Below are 21,091 nucleotides of genomic sequence, written 5' to 3'. Positions count from 1 at the left end.
CGGGGCGTAAAACCAGGTCATGGAGCCCCAGGCGAGGGGCAGGGAGGAGCTGCCCAGCGTGGTTATCTAACTCCAGCCTCCCTCCTCATGCCCCCTTCTCCCCGTCCATCCCCTGCCTGCACAGGGGGCAGGCAGGGCAGCAGGCAGCGCCTGGGGGCAGGCAGCACCTCGGGGCAGAGCCGCGGCCAGCTCAGCCATCAAAGCGTCACCAGGACACCTGGATCCCTCCCAAAAAATCAGGGTTTCTGCCTTCGGGAAGTCACACAAAGGGCCGCCAAAAAAAAAATCCCAAAGTCTTGCATAACCTCAGCTGCAACAACAAAAGCAGGGCACCATTTACAAACAATGCAAAAGAGGATTTATTGAAACCATTCCGGTTAGACCAAGTCCTGTAGGGCACGATTTGCAATAAGTTAAAGAATCAAACCAAACAGTCTTAGTGTTAAAAAACACACTAATACATAACACAGTGAGATATGCCATCATCACCCTTCTGAGTTATTGAATCAAGGCACAAAGTCATTCATTAAATACTGCAAAAAAAAAAATCAATTACACAGGGAAATAAGCTGGGAAAAGGACTTGCTTTGTTAAGAAGGTGCTGGTTTGGCACTGATGCATTTTAATTGAGCTGCCACAGGGAAATCTGTGTTTCCAAAGTATCTGGAAACATTAATGGACAACTTAAAGCCAGAAAAGCCCCCCAAAGCCAAAAATCCAGCTCTCCTGAAGAAACATTCAGTGTGCCTATGGGAAAGGTCAGGTCTGGGTAGGGATCGGAGGAGGGAGAGAGCCCAGACGCTGTGATTGTGGTGGGAATACGGCCCGGGGCACCTCGCTCCCTGCCAGGGGAATTTCAGCAGGATACAATCCCCATCCGATGCACAGGTCAGACTAGCATGCAAGCCTGGGGCTCCCACCGCCCAGCTCCCGGCTCTGCCCCAGCCTAAGCCAGGGCACACAGCAGGGGAGCCTCCCTGCACCCCCAGACTCCCTTGGAAAACAGCTTGGCAAGAGAGTAACAGAGGGAAACCCACTATTTTGAGCCCAGGGTGCTTTGAGGGTTGTGGAGTGCTCTCCAAGGAGCATCCCTGGCTTCCTGCGCAGCCTGGATGCCCCAGGGCTGGGCTCTGCCAGCAGCACTCATCTACACGGCTCCCTTGACAGCCTGGGCTACGGGTGAGGGGGCAGAGGGAGCCAGGGCACCCTTCGGGCAACTACTGGGCCAGCTGGAAGCAGAAGGTAAGCATCCAGGCAGACCGCTGACGCTGCAGCTCATTTTGCTGCAAAACTGGGAGAGCTGAAGCTGTGGGCATGAGCCTGGGTGACACCAGCAGCCGGAGCCAGGAGCTTCCCTGCAGCAGGTTCAAGTTCAGCGGCTGCCACAAGAGAAGTGATGCTCGACACTACACAACCCGGTTTAAGTTTCTCACCCTACAGTATTTCTACGCACAGCACCCTGATCTGAGACTAGGCAAGGGTGGGAGGCAATGGCCAAACCCCCTCCAGCACCACAAAACTTGAGGGAGGTTATTTTTAGGGTGTGTGTTTTCTGCCCACCTTCCTCTCACCGGTCAGACAGACGCCCAGCAGCATACGGACAGGGTTCGTGTCAGTGCGGCTGGCGTGGGGACCGCAGCTTTCTGGACCGAACAACCGATCCAAACTGTTTTCCAGGCTTTGCACCTCATTTCTACAGTCCGCACCGGTGCCCACCAAGGAGCGGGGTAGAGCATAGGCACCACGCTACAGAAGTCTCCAGGGGAGACATCACCTTCACACAGCAACCTGTCCCATTCTCTCGGGCTGCCAGGCTGGACAGGGAGAACAGGACAGCAGCTGAAGATCTCACCCAGCACCACTTCAATTCCGAGGGCAGGGAGGGGACACAGAGCTCTCTCTGGAGCTGTGCCGCAGGGACAGCTTGCGCTGTTTCTCCCCCGAGCGGCTTGTGCCCGTCCTGCAGCCTGCCCACCTCCTGGCAGAGGGGACAGTGCTCGGAGAAGGTTCCTCAGCAGCTGCAAGACTGAAAGAGTATTTGCAGGAGAGCTGGCATTGCCACTCGGGTACGGGGCTCCCCAGAGCGGCAAGGCCAGCTCCCAGCAAGGTTAAAGTGCAATTCTACTCTGAAGAAATGAACTGGATCCCCTGGCACCTCAAAACCAGTAGGAGAGGTGGCGTCTGTACCGGCAGGGACCAGCCAGCCTGGATTCAGGGTGTTTTTTGTATCACCTATAATCAGATTGGGGACAGGGAGGAACGCTGATGCATAAATGGGGGAGGAGACCAGCTTCCTTTCTGTGTCACCGATGCTGCACAGCCAGGCTGGAAAGGAAGCAGCAGAGGAGACAGACACAGGCTTTCGACTGCAGAGTGGGGCACATGGGGCTGTTCTTAGGAGAAAAGGTCATTTTCTAAGTAGAATGACAGTTTAACCTGTGTTCTGCTGCCCCAGGCGACACCTCGCCGCATCATCGGCCGAGGTCTATCACTACACACGCCCCACGACTAGTGAAGCAAGAACCCAAATCCAGGAGAGGGCGACTGCAAATCAACCTGCAGCCAAACACCTCTCCACAGCCAGGAGAACTGACTCAGAAAGGAAATCTAATACCACACATCGAAGCTCCACTTCTCACGCAAGCACCCAAGAAATAATCAACTCCGGCATCCCCAGCAACCACGTGTTTTCCTCCAGACGCAGGCTGAGTCAGCGCAGTTCTGCGGGCACAGAAGGACGGAGGGGAAAGCCCTCTTCCCCGAGCTGACAACACTTCAGTGGTGGCCAAGCACTGAAGTCCCATCAGCTCTGAGGACAGATGCATTGGCAGCTGCCCCCACAGCCTGGCTGTCCCCCAGACACTGGGGGTGCTACCCTGCCAGCCATGCTTTGGTTTGCAGATCGAGAAAGGCAGCTTCCCGTTTGAATTTGTGATCTGGGTTTGCTAAGAGCACGGCTGCAGAGGAGAGGCAGCCTGGAGACGCCTGGGCCAGGGCAGCCTCTCCCCTTCCCTCGGCAAGCTCACGCTCGGCTCTGGAATCGCATCCTGTAGAGGCGGTCCCGGACGTACTGCTCGCTGTCCACAGCCACCTGGCTCAGCCAGATCACCCTGCTCTCGGAGACATCCTCCTTCAGCTTACGCTTCATCAGAGACACCGACCCCGGCTCCTCGCTGGGTTGAGGCCCCCTCAGCAGCACGTAGCAGGCGTGACGGCTCCGCTCGAACAGTGTGGCTGTAATGCAGAGCGGAGACAAAAGCCCAGCCTAAAGCCACCAGACCCAGCACCACGCACCCAGGGAGTCCAGGAGGTACCAGGTGTCCTCCTGCACCTCCTCACTGGAGGGCTGGAAGGAGAGGACTTACCATTGAATGCAATTATTTGGTCCGTGCTATTGCGGAGCTCCAACAGGACGTCAGTGTAGGAAGGATGGAAAAGATACAGCTTCTGCAGAGGAGTCCTGGATCTCTGGAACCGACAGGACACTCTCAGGACACGGACCCACATGTTACCCCACAGACAGCGCCAGCACCGGGCTCAGCCATTACTCATGCTCGACAGAACACATCCAGTCAGATACTTGTCCGTGTCTGCTCAACTCATCCTGTCTGATGCCACTAGCACTAGTGTTGGGGTTTTGCTTACTGCTTGGCGCTCTCCTCCCCACGCCAAGCTCCCTGCAAACAACAGGCCTGTCTGCTACAGGCAGGAGACAGATTTTTGCCTCAGGGCTGGTAGCGTTAGCGAGGAAAGCACAGGAAGCTCAGCTGGTGCTCGGGCACACTCTAAGACACAACCTGTCACTACTGCGGCCAGCGACTGCCCCAGAGGGCTCTGTTACACAGCTGAGCTGCGCATCGAGGTTCCAGAGACTGCCTTGGCGCAGAGGGAGGATATTCACGTGGCCAAGGGAGATCACTGCGTGCAGTACTGCTGCGGGAGGCTCCAGGCCAAACAGCAGCAACTTCAGAGGTACCGAGGCAGCAGCCTCTCGCCTCACCTGCAGTGCCACAGCAAGGCAGGGCTCGGGGCAGTCCAGTGACGGTGTCCACAGAGCCACTAAGTCCCTTTCTCTATGTAGCCAGGCTGAGGAAGACAAAAGCTGTTGGTGCCACCACCAGCTGCTAGCAGGGACATTGCCATGGTGATTGCGAGGACCCAGTACAGACCAGGCCCCACAGCCAGTGCGGGAGGCCGCAGCGTCAGTGGCAGACACAGATGCGAATGTGCACGCTGGGAAGAGAGGGTAGTTCCACCCAATTCTGGCCCAAAGTCTGGAGAACAGCAACCATTCAGCAGCACTACTCACCGTTTCGTTTCCTGCCGCCTGGTATTCGCCCCAGATGAGGAAGGTGGACCGGTGATCAGCAGTAGAAAGTGTGGCTGGCCCAGGGCTCTCTGCTCTTGAGCTCAGCTTCAGGTCCCACTGGACTGCTCCAGATCCGCTCTCAACAATCATAACCTAGCAGGGAAGAAAGAAAAGGAACTCACACCAAAGAGCTCTAATAAGCCATGAGAGAGAAGTCAAGTCAGCTGTCTACCCCACACCGCCTATAGGAACAAGTATCTGACGCATGGGAAGATGAGGAAATAGTTGAAGCTGAGCATCACAGAGCTGTGAGACCTGGGGCGGGCCACATTAAAGTCACAAGTTTTGCAGCTATTTCAAGGAGCTCAAAGCTCTGTCATTGAAGCCTCTTGCTGAGAAGAGAATTAAAGTGCCTGAGCTGTCTTCAGTAACCTGTTGAAAGAGATCCTTTCCCGGCCTAAAGCTTCCTAAAAGCAGTCAGGGGGAACACATCCCACCAGCTGCCCTTGACTCAATGCCTGTTTGAGCTGAGACATGTAGAGAAAAGGGAAGTTAAAAGGAAGAACGTTCAAACCTTCTTTCTGTTGGGTCCAATTTCACTCTCAAGGACAATGCCAGGAACATCAGGTTTGTAGTAACCAAGCAGTGGCTCACTAAGGGAAAGAGAGCAGACAAATCAGAACACACCCTGACGGCTTGGGCATACCTTGTCCTTTCAGAGCGGCCTCTATCCTCCCAGCAGCGTTCCTGGTCAGACACTCGACTGCAGCCTGGTACCACTCCCGGCCCTGAGCCCAGCCCTAAGATAGTCGTATTGCAGCAGGCACAGAATGAAGAATCAAAGCTTTGGGCTCCTCCATTTTGAAGTGGCACCTAGCATTTGCTAGCAGAGGACACATAATACAATAAGCACAATCCAGATATCACTGCAGAGCAGGCTATGGTGTTTCAAATGGATTAAAAAAATAGCATCTGCTGGGATACCGCTGCTGCTGGGAGCCTGGAAATGCCTCATCCAACCCACATCGGTAACACTACCTCACAACACGGGACACGTTGAGGGTCCACAAAGTCTGAAGATTTTGTGCATTGACCAGCGTAGCCATCTCTGAGTTTACAACCAAGATGTCCTCCCGTGATCGCCCAGGAATTTTTGCCAGGTAGCGAATGTCTCCAGAGCTGAACAAGGACAGAGAAATGATTACGCTTTCTAGACTGTGGATGGTTTTATTGTGGGATTTTGTGGGGTTTTTTTCCCTGCACAGCAAATGCAAATAGGAAACCCCAGACTGCTTTCCCTCCTTTCCTGTGAAACCTTAGCCAGGCCATCAACACCAAGCCCTCTCCTCGAGCTTTGGATGTGCTCCTATTCCAAAAGCCACGTAGCCAGGAAAGAATACAGCCACAAGAGGCCATCCTGGCAGGAACAGCAGCACCCTCCAATCCACCAGCAACCAAAACATAATCTCACACCTGAGAAGGGATAAGCGGTGTGTGGTGCGGTCAATGTTCTTCTCCCACTGAGGGTCTTGCCCAAAGCTGGGAAGCTTAATTTCCATCCCAGTTGCTGCACTGTAGAGATCTTTCAGGGAATATGCATAGAAAGAGCTTTCTGTGCAAAAAAAAGCAAGAATGAGGGAGATAAGTTATCCTGCCCTTGCTTTGAACTCTATGATTTTCCAGATCTGGCAGATCAACTATATTTTTAGGGCTTGCATCATAGAATTGTAGTGGTATTTTGAGACTCAAGCCTGCTTTTGAATGCTCTTATCTGTTCATAATCCAAGTGTTCCATGGTAATCATTTGCTATAAATGACTGCTTGAACTTTACATTCTCAACATTTTCCAAATAAAATTACTACAGTACGTAACAAACCTTAGTTTAAGCAGAAGCCCCCCTTCTCTTGGCCTTGAATAGCTCTTTTGCTAGGTGAAAGCACGACACAGCTTTTAAGAATGCAAACCACTCTTTCAGATAACTGTTTAATAATCCTGATTTCACAGCTGTAATCACTCTTTCAGACTGAATTCACAAACTGAACGGTACCTGTATAGAAAAGGAAGTAGGAGGAGTCCAGGTTCAACCTGATATAGCGAGCTGTCCCATCCACGTTCAGGCTTCCAGTGGAGCCGATCTGTTTGCCATTTTTTCCTGAATGGATGAAGGTATTAATCTACGCAGGGAAGGGATTAAAAAAAGAAGGTTAAAGCCACATCGCACTGTTACTGCTCCAACTCGAGTGTTTTCCAAAGCTTCTGAGCAGCTGGTACTGAGCAGCAGCTGAATGGGAAGGGCATAGGCTCGGATGAAAAGTCTCTCCCTGGTTTTGGAGGTGTGGGCATGAGTTAGATGATCCCTCTACTGTGAATACTTTTGCAAGTTTAAAAACCACTTCCAGCACAGCCACTTGCCCTGAGATTTTACTATCTCTGCCAACCACCTCCCCTGCAGGCTGGGACCACCAAACAGCAAGCCCCAGCTCTGCTGAGGACAGTGAAGGTCCGTTCAAGCTCACAATGACAAAGAGGACCTAAAGGCAGAAACAAAGCAGCATACGGACACAGGGGAAACTTGGCTTCACATGGTAGCTCTGCTAAATATTTTAAGTGCCCTAATCTACTCCTCCTAAGGCTGACATGAGTCCAAGGGGATAAAAGAGCTGACAGGTTCCTTTATATTCTTCGTGCAGGGTACCAGAATCCACTAAAAACATTTCACCCGGGAGAACAATGGCTAAAACCAGTTTCAGATTCAAATGGCTGGGCAACAGTCATGATCTGGGGAGAGCAGCACACGCTAGGGAAAAGAGAAACATCAGACCGAGAAAAACAGCATCCATCAGAGATGCTGAGTCAGGCAGGAACCCTTCCCTCTTCCTTGAGAGGGAGAGACTGGGAAAGGGAAGGAAATCTGCTGCGCTCAGAGTGAATCTGGAGAGTCTGGCAGGTGAATAAGGGATAGAGTTTGCTGGGGAGAATGAAGAACACAGCTGGAGAGGGAGAGAAACGCATCCACCAGCTGTTCCTAGCCTCCCGCACTGGGAGGAGACACATACCAGCTCTTGTAGATCAGCTTCACCTTTACTCACAAGCACTGGTTCAGCAGCTGCCCCGGGACAGTAACAGCCAAAGGTATTCGTACAGCGAGTGAGAACACACACCACCTTACTCATTGCATTGCTTAATACCCCTATGCACTGCTACAGGCGACGTGTCCTGAAAAACGTCGTATTTTCCTGGATGTATTTGTGCTGAAACTTGCAGCAGGTAGGAGTCAATAACTCCCAGAAAAAGCTGCCATCTAATCCCCCTGCACACAGACCCTTCCCCACAGACTTCCACTTCAGCCCTTGTTAGCAACAAAGCTAATTTCCTTAAGTTCTGAATCTCCCTTCCAACAGGAGTGCCTTTTTCCAAGTTGCAGAGCTCCACTCAAGCTCCCTACATTTTGCGTGATTTCTCAAAAAAGAACGTACTTTTACTTAAGTTGACAGAATGCTTGCCAAGTCCGGAGGGAGGAAGGGATTTCATACCAAGATAGCTACAGAGGTTAAATGGAAAACAAATCAAAAGGCAGTCTTGCAGAACAGAGACTACAGTCAAACATTTCTTGGCTGCCTAACATTAAAAAAAAAACAGTCTTGAGATAACTGGGATAGCAAGAGCAAGGAGGAAAGAAAACAGCAGAGAAACGTAGGAGTCGGAGAGGATAGAATTTCTGATGACTCTGGCATCAACAATGTCTCAGACAGCAAAACCCTATTTGCTTCTGGAGTGCTGTGGTATGAGGACACAGGGCTCCCACTCCTCCCATCAGACTTGCAGGGAACTGTAAATTTTGTGGGCTTTAAACAGAACAGATTGCACATGCAGTGATGCTGTACCACTCAATCATGGATGCAGACATTTTAGTATAAAACCACTTTTAGCTACATGACCTTCCGCCTCTAAGAAATGGGAAAAGCAATATCAGAACGGAGATAACAGAACTAGCGGCTATTTCACTGAACAAACCCAACTCAGAATTAACCAGGAAGAGAGCCGTGCAAAGCAGACCACAGGCAGAGATAGAGAAGGTATCAGAAAAGGGCAGTGGTGGTACAAAAGCGCTGGCTGTCAGCTGTGCTTTGATCTAAGAGCCAAACCTGTCAGGGTTTGTTCACTTCCACTTCTCTGAGCAAAGTCCCAGAAAACTGCAAGCTCATCTCACCTACGCTCACCCCATGCACAGCCCAGGAACACGCAGTGAGGAGTGCAGACTGAAAAGAGGGAGGGATTCCTGGCCAGCTTCCCCCCGCCCCCCCCCGCCTCCTTTTTTTTTAACCAGAAAACACTTGCAGTGATTTGGGGATATACGTCTCTGCGGGGTGGGAGTGAACCTACCCCAAACCCATAGATATCAGAGGCCTCTGGCCCTTCCTCTTAGACTACAAGATCGAAATAAATAACATTCCTACCATGCCCTGTGGTCCGGCCACTGGGTTTATCATAGCTTCAGAGTGACGTACCTTATCTCCTGTAGCAATAAAGATTATCAGGTCCTGAACTCCATCACTGTCCACATCTGGAATCACTGACACCGGAGTCAGCACAGTATAATTAGTTCCAAAGTCACTGGATTGTCTCCACTGAACCTCTCCTAGAAGACAGAGTTATTGGGAAACATTCACAAAAACTCACTTTACGCGGAAAGGTGGCAGCAGCCAGCCATTTACAGACCATCAGCACCACACACCAGTCACTTTTATGTTCATCATGGGGTACTTCACTGCATTTCTGCATTTCAAATGAGTCCCAGTATCCACAACTTCAACTTGCATTGGAAAGTAATACTAGCTGCCTGCACAAATGCACCCTAACATCCCGGGCACAAAGAGCAGCTTGCTTTTCTCCTGCCTTAGGTTAACAAGCATCCCAGCATGTTCATGGCACGGAGAATCCTTTTTTTGTGATCTAAAACCTTGCTGCTGTGTACTTCAATCTGCGCAGACAGCTTAAGACCGTAAAGCAGCCGAGTTCTGCCCACAGCGTTGCAGCTACTCCCGACAAAACCTTTTTTGCTGCAACTTGCCTCCTGCAGATGTTCCTGCAGACGATCCACGCTGATGCGACTGGCCGCAACTCCGTTCACATCCCACCTCTCCCTTGTTTGAAGAACACACACACACAGCACATTCAAACTGGTTTGTAAATAGAGGTACCAAAGCTTTTTTTTTTAAAAAAAAAAAAAATGGTGTGCCTCTATGGGGTGGGTTTCTCTTCAACAGCTCCAGGCCAGTTGAGTGGCTCTACTCCACTTGCTCTGCACAGGGCTGCTGGCCACCTTCCAGTCACTGCCCAGCGGAATTTGCAGTGGAATTTGGTGTGTGGGGGGGGTGACCGGTGGGAATTTTTCTTTTTAAGGAAGACTTAAATGACTAACTAGGTGCTCAAAGGGGAAATGCTTACCCTCCCCTTCAAACAGCATCACACACAGCAATTATAATTTCAGGAATGCAAAGTAATCACCTGTTCTTTGTCAGAAAGGCAGTTGTACTGAAGGCCAAGGAATTACTACCTGACACTGTCTGTAATAATTTAAGGCAGGCTGTATTTCCAGTAGGATTCCTCCAAAGCTTTCACTGAAACACTGAAAAAAATACTTGGATTTGTTGCTATGACAACAGATGTGAAGCAGAAGAGTGCCCCTAGGAAATCATGGGAAGGCAAAGAATTTTACCCCCGAAAAAAACAAGCAGGCAAAGGAAGGAGAGAACTTAAGTTTTAAATAACTATATCCTGGCTTCAGCACAGTCCAAAGCTAGAACAGTAAGACCAGCTGATGAAATTCGCATTTCAATGCATAAGGCTCTATTCTTTGCTGGCTAGAGGGTGGATCTAGTTTTGGAGGAAGCCCCTCCTCTCCTAAAAGAGCAGTCTGACTTAACCGAAACAGGTAACAGTGAGATGGATTCAACACAAAGGACTTGAGAAGCTTTCACGCTCTAACACAACCCCCAAAGAGCACGAACTTTGAATCCAGTCCCATCCTGCTCCATCAACGGGAGATGGGACTATTCTGTCCGACATCTAGAGTGCTATGGTGCTTCCTCAGAGCCCGAGGTCACAGCAGAAGCACGGCAGCAGAAGCCAAAATGGAAATTAGACAAGTGCCTAGACAGCAAATCTAACCTGCGTGAAGGGGACTAGGGTTTTTTAGTCCAGAGCGAATAATAAAATTAGGACTTAGATAACGGAGTTCAGCTCTCACTTCAAGCAGCCGCAGAGGAACCAAAGCAGGATAGCTTGCTTCAGGCTGGATGAGGCCCAGATGCGCAGCCAAAGGCTGTGCTCTCCCAGTCTGCAGCTCACAAGCTGAGCTAAAGGCAGGTCTTTTTTACCGAGCAGTTAGACCCCTCTCCCATGCCCCTGCCCACTTGTTTAGTAAACACTTGTAAGCTCCTGGCATCCACCACACAGTGGATGTGAAGAAGCATCCCCTTTTGGTTTTTCTGAACCTATCACTTGATAAAAGAACCATGGAGCAATGAAGAATTGCAACAGGAAATCATCGCTCCCTGTTCTTCTACTTATTACTCATAATTTTACAGACTTTTGTCCCTGTCACACATTCTCCAAGTTGGAGTTCTGGTTTGTTTAGTGACTTCTTGCAGAGAAGCAATTTCATACACATGGTCATTGCAGTCCTCGTTCTGCCATATGCCTTAGGAGACCAGCAAGGACCAGAACTGCTCACAGGGCTCACGATGCAGGCTGCCAGAGGATAAGGTGAAGAGAGAAGGTGTGACACTACACTTACTCCTGTCCTCTTCCTCAGAACCCTGCTCCTGCCCCTGGCAGAGGTGGAACACCCAGCTATGCAGCCTTTTACTTTGACCTGGAACAGCTAATCTTAAGCTCCTGTGTCCCAGTTTGCTTGTAAGATAAACATGCAGGAATGTTAGATGTCCCGCACAAACAGAAGCATGCAATCCTACACTTTCTTTCTTGTTTGCTCAGGTTATTTATTCTGGCAATGAAGAAAGCAAGGCTTAACACAACTCAGATGGAGAGACAAGCACTAACTTTATCAGCGTTTAAAGATCAAACCCACATCAGACACTTTCAGATGATAATCTGCCTACCTCCCCTTCAATCTTCCTACAGGCAGAGGCTAGGCAGCCTGACAGCCCTGGAATCTCACCAATCCTCCACGACGATGAATCATTAACAGCTAAAGATTGTTCCGACTACTGTTTTTAGCACAATGCGATGTAAGTCAGACTTTGCCACTTTAAATACATTTAGCCTATTTAAATACATATTATTCTGATCTGCCCTCCTAACCCCCAGTAAAAGCAAACTATGCTAAGAAACCCCTTTTAACCTACTTAATTGCAAAAAGGTATCAAATACGTCAACTTCTGGGTTATTCACTTTTCTGTCTGAAGCAATTTTTCATCTCTTGCTTTGAATTTATCTGTGGAATGTTTTCTTATTGTACTGTTGCTGTGACCTGCGGTTCTTTCTCTCCATGCTCGTGCTGTTTCTTTATGGCTGCCTTTAGTTACGTGCCTTTGGCTCAGCAGTCACCTTTCTACATTTTGACCTAAAAGCAACTACTTCATTAATAGTCTATAAATAACCTGTGCTAAAGCCTATTGATGAGGGAAACAGTGCTAAGATATCTCAGTACAGAAGCTTTCCAGTTCTGTGTGTGTCTACACTTCCATCTATATTGGAAATAAAAAGCTACACTAGATTTTCCTCAGATTCCTTAGAGCTATACCTCTTGCTATTTCTCTCTCACAATTTTTAGAAAATAGAGAGGGATTCAATATCAGATACAGCGGATGGGATCCTAGGCACGTTTCCAAGGGAGAACGTGCATTGTTTAAAACCTTTGAAATGGGAAAAATGGATATATTTTTTTTTCCATTTCCCCAAAATGGAAACCTATTTCAGGCTTCATCAGCAAGGAAGGTTCATGGTGCAATAGATGGTCGCTGCCCTGTTTCTAGAGAAGTACGGACACTCTTTACCCTCACTCTGCGTAGGGGAAGATGATGACTAATTTCTCCATCTAGAGGTTCAGAAATGAAGAAGACTTTCCAGAGGAACCAGGCAAAATCCCGGACTGGTGAGTACTTATCCTAAGTGCTCTCCTTGATGACTTTAAGATCATAAATCCCTAAAACTCCCACTCCTCTCGCCGCTGCAGGCACTCCTAGCCCTCACACACAAACAACAGAGAAACACTGCAGGTTTGTGTCCAACCCCTGAGAGTATAAAGTAACATTCAGAGCTAGTGACTGCTTCTCCTATTTCAAAAGCTGTTGAAAAGTTGTTCTTATAATACAGTGGCTGGCACAAACCACCACAACAGAGTCCAGCCTTTGGAACAGAGACGCTGAGAGAACAGGCGCTTCTCAACAGCCCGGCGAATGGCCCTGGCAAGGTTTTCAAGATAATAAATACCCTGTGCCCATTGTTCATGTACCAGCAAGTCATGCCACGCTGACAAACCAAGCCTCTGGGGTCTGAAGGTCAGCAGGGGAGGGAAGGAAGTGGCACTGATCCCTGTATGGCAGCAGTACCGATCCCTGTATGGCAGCAGCACTCTGCTCGTCACTCACCTGTCTGCAGGTCGACTGCCGTAAGAGACACCGGCTTCCCCACGACCAAGCAACCCGGGGTCTCAGCCCCCCCGAGCTGCTTGATGCCGCACTCCATCCACTCAATCTCCTCGGCAGCGGGCGTCTCCCAGAGGGCTTGGCCGTTCGTGCCAGACACGGCAGCCACAAAGGCACACGGAGGAGGCAGACCTGAGGAGAAGAGCTGTCAGATGGAGCGCTACCTACACCTACCTGCCTTTGCTGCTCTACGCCACCCGAGAGCTGCGACTCACCCAGTTCCTCTCCCCACCCAGCTAACCTGTTTTCTTCTCCCAGACCCACAGCAGCCTCACTAATTAAAACTAAAAGAGAAATAACAGCCCTTTTACCACAAGGTTTTCTGTTTCTGAATCAGCTACCTTCATCCAAACAGGATCTGTTGAAGCTGCTGCTGCCATTGCTAGCTTTGAAAGCAAAGACGACATCTTGCACTTTGTCTTCGTTCACATCTTCTATAGCAAGAAACTGGTAGGCCACTGTAAAAGAGATCACAAGTCAGGCACTGGTGAGGATTGCCTCAACCAACAGCAGAACCAGCTGGAGCAAAACACAAATTCCTAGAGACCTACTCACTGCCTCCATCTCTAACAGTGTAACATCAGGACAAATTGATGTTTCTATTAAAAAAAGCCATCTACATGAGTACCATGGACTGGAAGTTAGTGCCAAAGGATTTTTTTAAATTTGCTATCCCCCAGAGGATTTGTCTTTTTTTAAAGCCAAGCAGCCAGAATTTGAACTATGTTGAACAAAGAACAACTCTGGACTTGGTGTGGGGTTGCTATTCCCAAAATATATTAAAAAAACAAACAAACCCCATGAAACCTAACCCCAGATATTCCATCTTTCTCACTCTCAGCTAAAAACAGCCTTCTTCAGCTCAGAGCAGCACTTGGGATTTCTGCATTAACACACAAAGCTCAGTCCCCGGTGCTGAGCACCAGCTCTGCATTTATAGCACCCACTGCACACAAGAATAAAGAAAAGCTTTCAGAGAAGCGAATGCTGGGCCACAAGGGAGCAGTACCCAGGCTAAAGAGCCAACCAAAGTGACTATAAATTTGTGTGATTTATGAAAAAAAACCCAAAAACCAACAAAACCACCAAGAAGCGATTCCTCTTCTCCCCTTCTTGGGAGCCATGGAGAAAAGTTAGAAAGTCATATTGCTGGAGAGAGAATGCCTAATTGTCCCCAAACCTCAGCTCAAACTTCAAGGGAACATTTTACAGCCCAGACTTAAACAAAGATGTATTCCCAAATACTCTTCCCCATTTTTTTTCTTCCAAATGCGGCCAGCCTGCTACCTTGTTAGCGCTTCAGAGCAGCATCTAATTTCTCCATGAGATCCTGTAAACACCTCCTGGAAGGCCACTCCAATTATGACGGGCCACTGCTTATCCAGGTCAGGTATTCAGAGCTCTCACTCCCAAGGGCAGCATCCCTGCAGGCCTGGCTCCAGATCGCGCTTAGGTAAAGGTCCACAATTCAAATCCGTGGCACATAAAGGAAAGGGACTGTTAGTAAGTATTTATTCCGCTACAGCAAGCTCACCTGCATTGTCATAGTTTCGGAACCATGTTCTTTCTGAAACTGGCCTCTCTGGGCACGGAATGATGAATGAGAAAGCAAACACAATTATCAGACACAGAAATAATGAGATGAAGAAGGCAGCAGTGCGCCACCGGGACAGCCGAGACAGTCGTGATGACTGCTTGCTGATAATTCTTCTCTCCACAGAGTTTTCCTGGTTCTCTTGAGCTTTTACATCCTCAGTCTTCAGTGGGTGGATCTCAGCTTCCGAGTCTTTGTTATCCATCGCAGCTCATTCATCGATATTCAGACACTTTTCTCCCCCTTCACCTGCAACAACGGAAAGAGCAGTTAAAATAGAATATATCCAAAAAAACCAACAAAAATATTCTGTTACTACCTGATATTCATGCTGGAAACATTTAACGGGAGGTGAGCAAATCAGTGTATTGTCACAGAGCCGTAGGTACCGGAGGTCTCCAACACGGAGCAACGGGGAGAGACTGTGGGATGCAGGAATAGCACTATTTCTTCTTCAGAGGAAGAAATGAGCTCTGCTAGACCCGGACAAAGAAGGCTACAGCCTCTACAGTGAATGGACTGACTGGTCTCTAAGTCTCCCTCGCAAAAAAACACACCAAAAGCTTCTATTTGCTGCAAAGGCTTCTTGCCACCTCCCGTGTATGTCAGTCTGACTCCTGGCTGGAGAGGTGAAAGGAAACACTCGTGACCTTTACATCCCAACATAAGGCTGTTCCCTGCTGTAATGAGCACTTGAGCTTCCCCAGGAGAGCAAGAGAGAAACAAACACCAGCATATTCTGTATAGGAACAGACCAAAGCTATCCAACACCTTCCCAGATGAGAAACCACTTGATAAGTTTAGCAACCCAGCCCTGCAGAAGGCAAGAGAGTCATTACTTCCCTCCCCAGAGGAAAAAGAAGGCACGAGCTAAGACTAAAATCAGGCAAATTTGACTTTATCAGAATGGAAGAAGAGCTAACAACAGCTATTTCAGTTTTTCCTGCTATAAATCATAATCTTGAGCTACAGTAACAGAGGGGTTCTATGCTAATTTGTTATAAAAAGGGGTGAAAAAAAAGAAAAAGTCCTAGTCGGTTACAGAAGCCTGTAACTCATTACCCACAACAACAATAAAAATCAACTTTATATATATGTTTCTCTGATAGTGTTTCTTTAAAAAACAGCGGAAGGGAAGAAATAAAGAATAACACATTCCAATAGCCTTGGAAAAAGCTACACGACAGTGTCATAAAAAGTTCTATCAGAGCAAATAAACATGACAATCAAGCCAATTTTCCATGACCGTGCCCCAGCAGTCACGTGCCTGGATTGTCCGCTGGAACAATTTACTTCCCCAGCAGAAAATAACTTAAACTCAGCACTGACACAGAGCAGAAAGCTTGGGCTTTCAATTCCACCAACAACAGGGCTTGTTACATCTCAGTTCCATGCCCAAGTTCATTTACAGGTTCAAAGAAACACCAGCTGAGAGTCACCCTTGGGAGCCCCGGCTCCTTCAGGCAGCTGCGGCTCAACCAGAGGTCTCACCTCCCCGGGCTTGTCCCTGTCCCACCGCAGGAAAGAGCTGCAGAGGCTCTTCTGGGTACAAATCACAGCGGGGACAGACCTACGGCGAGGCAGGGGTTGAGCGGGACAGCCTGGCACGCTGCTGGCAATCCCCTAGCTAACGCCAGTGCCTGCTGGACTTATAAGGCTGGCGTTACGAAGCAGTTACTCCAACCCAAGCACTCTGGCATTTCTTCTACAACAGCACATCGAGTACAAGATCTCGCTCCAGACAATTTAATTCAAGCTGCACAATACCATGCAAATGCAATTAAATCAATAATGTAGAAGTCATATCTTATTCCAAAGATCTCGCTCCAAAAGACCTCATCCGCCCTTCCCATCAGTCTACCCGCAACACCAGACACACCTCTACGAGGATGACTGTTTCCAGACCAACCGCAGGTACCTGACAAGGGCTGAAAGGCTTCAGATGGAAAGGGGAAGAAAAGGAAGAGCCGTGCATTCAGTCTTTCCCCAACATGGCCATCGCACTGGTGAGCCAAGCACCGCTCTGTCACTGGAGCTGGCCGAGCACCCGACCTCCGGCAGGTTCAAGGTACAAGGCTCCAGGCACGGGCTGAGCAAATGATTCACCGGAGAGGAGCTGCTGCCACCGCCGCGATGGGGGATGGCGGCAGGAATGGGTTACGTGGCCTCCCTTGACACGAGGCAGATGGCTCGTGTATCTCTGGTGTGCTCGGCTCCAGCGGCAGGCATCTCCTCAAACGCTGTGGTAGCCAGCGTCCGCAGCACGGGCTGCGACAGGGCTCCACCACAACCCTGCCAGCACCTCCAGCGGAGCCCTACGCAGCCCCCTGCGCAGAGCCGGGAAACCTCCAGGGCACAGCCGAGCGCTTCCAGCACCTACAAGGCTTCCCAAGAAGAACCAAAACCAGGCTTCCCCCCTCTTAGACCAAAAGGGCCACCATCTCAACGCTGTACGGAAGGCGTATTTTTATGACTCACTATAAATCACGCCACTGTCATCTAGACCGGGATGAGAACAATAAAAAAAAGTGGTAATTATCCTGACAGCCCCAGCAATTCCCCTTCTTTTGCAGCAATGACCCTAGGAGCCACCGATTACAAAGAGCCCTCAACGCCTTTAAAGCAATTCTTTCTCTTTTCTTTCAGGGTTTGAATAATGCCCTTTGCACCCCTGCCAGAGCAGAGGCAGTGCCAGAACAACGACCACAAAGGTCAATGGCGAAGACTCAAACAATGCAGGAAATCCCATCGCCCGCAGTTGCCAAAGTACATGCTGGCAGCATGTGAAACGGCCCGAGCTCTGAACAACAAAGAAATCTGGTAATCAGTTTAATTGAAGACAAGCAAAAAATGATAGAGTGCATTTCAGATGATTTTGCTGTCCTCTAGCAGCTAGCTTTTTGTCTTCTGCTGGTAGAGGACACAAAATAATTCACTGGAAAGTTTAATGCATCCAGGCACCTTGCAAGGAAATACGCAGCAAGAGGATTGTGTGCCGCTGCATTAACACACGCTGCATGCACGAGATCTCGTAGCTGGCACTGGCTCTCCGCTTGGGGACAGGAAGCCTCACCGTGAGAAAACATGGGAGAAGGACTTCGTAGAAAAGGAAATAATTAGAATCCGCATGCGACAGATCTGAACCGAGCCCACACAGTGCAGGGAGTGCTGCAGTACATCCAGGATCTGGATCTCATAGGACTTCATTTGCTGGCGTGCGCAATTCCATCACTCCTTAAGCTTTAAAGGCTACTTACCCCCAGCGAGCAGATGAGCTAGGAGCAGTTCCTGATCAAAGCCAAGGAGGAATGAATAACCTTTCCTGTCCCACAGCAACAACCTCGGCTTTACTCACCTTTGTGGGACACTGACTTTCCTCTTCTCCCGAAGCTACAGTGCAGATTTACAGATCTGATTTGAATCAAACCAGAGAAACTTGTGCAGCAAGCGGTTAGTGCCAAGCCACAGCTGAACCCAAGAGACAACCTATCATTACCGGTCTGCTAGAACTGCCTGACAAGCACAGAGAACAGCATACAGTCAGGTGTAAGAAGGCTGGTGACAGAAAGCTTTAAAGTATCAGTGCGATGGAAGGTTTAACTCATTTTCTACCCATAAAATACCGAACCACAGCATTTGGAATCTCACCAGGCACCAGTTCTTCCTGGAAAGTTTCTAGCAATATATCATAACTTAGATTTGGTGTTCAGCAAGGTTCTACCTTCCACAGAATGCTGAACTCAGATTCTGACTGGCCATTTTAGGAACCCAAATACAGCATTTGGGTGTTCTGGTTCTGGGTTTGTTTTAAACATCTCACAGGTTTCCTTCCTGTTAGCCAGAAATTGCTGAAGCCCCAAACCGCAATCGATAATGACAAAAGAGCTTTTGCGTTTTGCTCTAAGATGTAAGGTTCCCTTCACAACCATCTCCCATGAGCAGACTGTTCAGTTCTGATCCCGTGTACGGCACTGCAGCGAACCCGCCGGGCAGTCACCTGCTGCAACATCAAGACATTAATGGGTCATTTTTTCCCCTTTTCTGCAGTCCCACTTACATCACGGTCTGGCCATGAGAAAACAGCATGTAAAATTTCCCCCAAACAAGGAGATTTTCCCTTCCAAATCCACTCAGACTGCACTGCGTACACAAGCTTCCAGTTTTGCTGGATCATCTGCAGCTCATAACTCTTTCTCGATATAAAGTCGCAGCCAGGGGCTGGCAGGGAGAACTGCCCGGAGGAGACCTTCACCTTCTGACGCTGGGGTGCCGGTGCTCCTGCTCATGGCCTTTGTAAGGACAGGGTTTGTAACCCAGACCACACCAAAGACGACGCAGGCACCCGGCTCAGAGAAACACTTGCATTCTGCTGCTACAGCTGTCCTTTCCCCTCCCCTCACTCTGGCTATTTTACCTCTGTTAACAGAGGTCTCTTCAAAACACCAGGTACGTCTTAAATCACACCTAACCCTCCGGTGCAGACACAACACGTGCTGCAGACCATTCACAGCAAGTGAATTAGGAACTCCAGAGCACAAGCAAACGCCATCGCAGGAGGTGATACATCTGTCATTTGTAGGAGAAAAGCCCTCTTTTTTCCAGGGCAGTTTTCACTACACTCAGGGTTCAAGCAGCGAAAATCAATCTGTTTAACAGAGAGAAAAACACAACCCAGTGCTTCTTCCAAGAGAGCAACAGGAGGAGCAAAACTCTCTAAGACAAAAAACAGCATTAAAGCTGCGTGAAACCAATTACAGGTTAGGCCAGTAATAACCACTGAGCAGCAGAAACACGTGCCATTTATCATCCGAGTCCTTACAGTGTCACTGGATCCAAGCCACCCGCCCTCACCGACTGCTGCAGATCCCTGGCGTCAACCCCAAGAGCAGTAGTTAACGAGTTGTTTGAATCTCTCGGGTCAGAGACATCCCCACCTCATCCACAGGGCTCCTCTGCTTGCATCAGAAGCACAGCAACTTCTCCGCACCGCCAGGCATTTAATGCGATAGGGACTTTGGAAAGATCTTGGTTTAGAAAAGACTGTGGTCATTTCATGTAGATTTATTAAAAAGGCAAAGTCAGCTATCTCCAAGAAAAATCTCTTTTTTTCCCTCCCCAGAAATGGAATTTCTATTCTTCTCCTCTTTTACACACATACACAGAGGAAAGTTCATTCAGAGGCCACTCCACCCACAGAGCCAACACCCTGCGGGGCCTTTCAGCTCCCAGCCACCACAGGCAGCCCCTCGAACAGGGCCCAATCCTGTCCCAGTAGCGGGGGGGGGGGGGGCTGGCTCCCGTCACACCGAGCTGTCCCTCCCAGCAGGGCAGCCTGCCCCTCCGGTTGAAACCTGGGACTCCCAGCAGTCACGTAAGGAAAAAAGGGTGGAAAAGAGATCACAACGCACTAAGGTATTTTTCTTTCTACGAGAAGCACTTCAAAACCATTCTAATTCATGCCTGCAGACTAGGCCTGCTGAGGAAAAGAGGAACGTGAACGGAAACCCGTCCAGGATCGGTGCTGAAGGCTGTGTGATGGGGCCTGCAGAGGCAAGGGCTTTCTCATGTTTCTACGTGACTGAAATACAGACCCGCACTCGCTGCGTAAGCGTCTCCCCAGGACTCCCACGCCGGCTGCCAACCACACGGGATAAACTCGCTCCGATCAAACAGAGGATTAGAGCAACGAGGTACCTCGGCAGAGCCCCGGGCCCTCGCACAAGGGATTAAATCCTTTCCCAGGCTGCTCGATATGGTTTTGGGCAACTTGTTGGGCTGCTGAAGGTGAACAGCAAACCACCCCGATCACGGGGAGAGGCACCGGGGCTGGGCCAAGGGCAGCAGGGAGCGCTGGGCAGCCCCGGCGTTCCATCACGCCCCGGCGCTGGACGTACGAGCAGCGCTGCTCCCCAGCGTGGGACGGACCCCGCCGCCAGCCCCTGCCCAGCCGGCCGGCCCAGCGCCTTCACTCCCCCCTTTTTCCAGCTCTGAGCTCCCGCTCTGGCACCGCCGGGAGAGCGGCTGGTACACGGCGGCTGCACCCCGCCGGTTCTCTCTCTCTCTCTCCCCCCCGAAAGCCACCCCCCACAGTGCCGGCGCTCGCCGGAGGATCGGCCCGGGCTCCCGGCGCCCGCCTGGCCCCCACGGCCGGGAGGACCCCGCCGGTTCCCGGAGGCCGCAGCCCGGCCCGGCCTCCCCCCGCCCCGCTCCGCTCCGCACTCACCCCGCGCGCGCCGCCGCCACTGCCGTCACTTCCGCCTCCATCCCCCGCCGCCTCCTGACGGAAGTGGCGCCCCGACGCAGGTGACCGTTTGCGCGCGGCCCCCCCCCCGCAGCCGCGCCTGCGCAGTGCGGCGGACAGACGCAATATGGCGGGCGGCGAGTTCCGGTAACGGCGGTGCGGGGAACCCGCAAGAACAAGGCCGGGCAGCACTGGGAGCCACAAACACAGATCTTTAATGCGATCAGACCGCGAGAGAACAGCACAGTCACGTACAGGCATCCCGAGAGCGCGC

General features: G+C 50.2%; 1 protein-coding gene across 5 annotated transcripts; it reads right to left on the bottom strand.

Annotated features, from left to right (window-relative positions):
• Nucleotides 1-335: 335 nt before the first annotated feature.
• Nucleotides 336-20,857, bottom strand: FAM234A (family with sequence similarity 234 member A). Of its 5 annotated transcripts, none has more exons than XM_054842906.1 (12): nucleotides 20,800-20,857; nucleotides 14,517-14,825; nucleotides 13,324-13,440; nucleotides 12,926-13,114; nucleotides 8,819-8,949; nucleotides 6,358-6,484; nucleotides 5,783-5,921; nucleotides 5,348-5,488; nucleotides 4,884-4,962; nucleotides 4,310-4,462; nucleotides 3,366-3,468; nucleotides 336-3,234 (listed from the first exon to the last, which is right to left on the bottom strand). In XM_054842906.1, the coding sequence occupies exons 2-12, from the start codon at nucleotides 14,779-14,781 to the stop codon at nucleotides 3,023-3,025; spliced, it is 1,656 nt and encodes a 551-aa protein (XP_054698881.1). In that variant the 5' UTR covers nucleotides 14,782-14,825; nucleotides 20,800-20,857; the 3' UTR covers nucleotides 336-3,022. The 5 variants fall into 5 exon arrangements, with proteins under 5 accessions (XP_054698881.1, XP_054698877.1, XP_054698876.1 ...); XM_054842902.1 differs by lacking the exon at nucleotides 20,800-20,857 and adding an exon at nucleotides 16,495-16,643; XM_054842901.1 differs by lacking the exon at nucleotides 20,800-20,857 and adding an exon at nucleotides 16,456-16,624.
• Between the last annotated feature and the right edge of the window lie 234 nt (nucleotides 20,858-21,091).

The sequence above is a fragment of the Grus americana genome, chromosome 15 (assembly GCF_028858705.1).
Source record: "Grus americana isolate bGruAme1 chromosome 15, bGruAme1.mat, whole genome shotgun sequence".
NCBI classification, from domain to species: domain Eukaryota; kingdom Metazoa; phylum Chordata; class Aves; order Gruiformes; family Gruidae; genus Grus; species Grus americana.
The sequence above is the reverse complement of the archived record's forward strand: the minus strand, read 5'-3'. Positions and strand labels throughout refer to the sequence as shown.

What these genes read in the sequence shown, in the direction of transcription:
- FAM234A (XM_054842906.1), bottom strand. Translation starts at nt 14,781, where the DNA reads ATGGATAACAAAGACTCGGAAGCTGAGATCCACCCACTGAAGACTGAG. An exon ending in AACGTGTCCCGTGTTGTGAG is followed by an intron (nt 4,963 to 5,347) that starts GTAGTGTTACCG and finishes TCTTTCCCTTAG; the next exon opens with TGAGCCACTGCTTGGTTACT. An exon ending in TTGGACCCAACAGAAAGAAG is followed by an intron (nt 4,463 to 4,883) that starts GTTTGAACGTTC and finishes CTTCCCTGCTAG; the next exon opens with GTTATGATTGTTGAGAGCGG.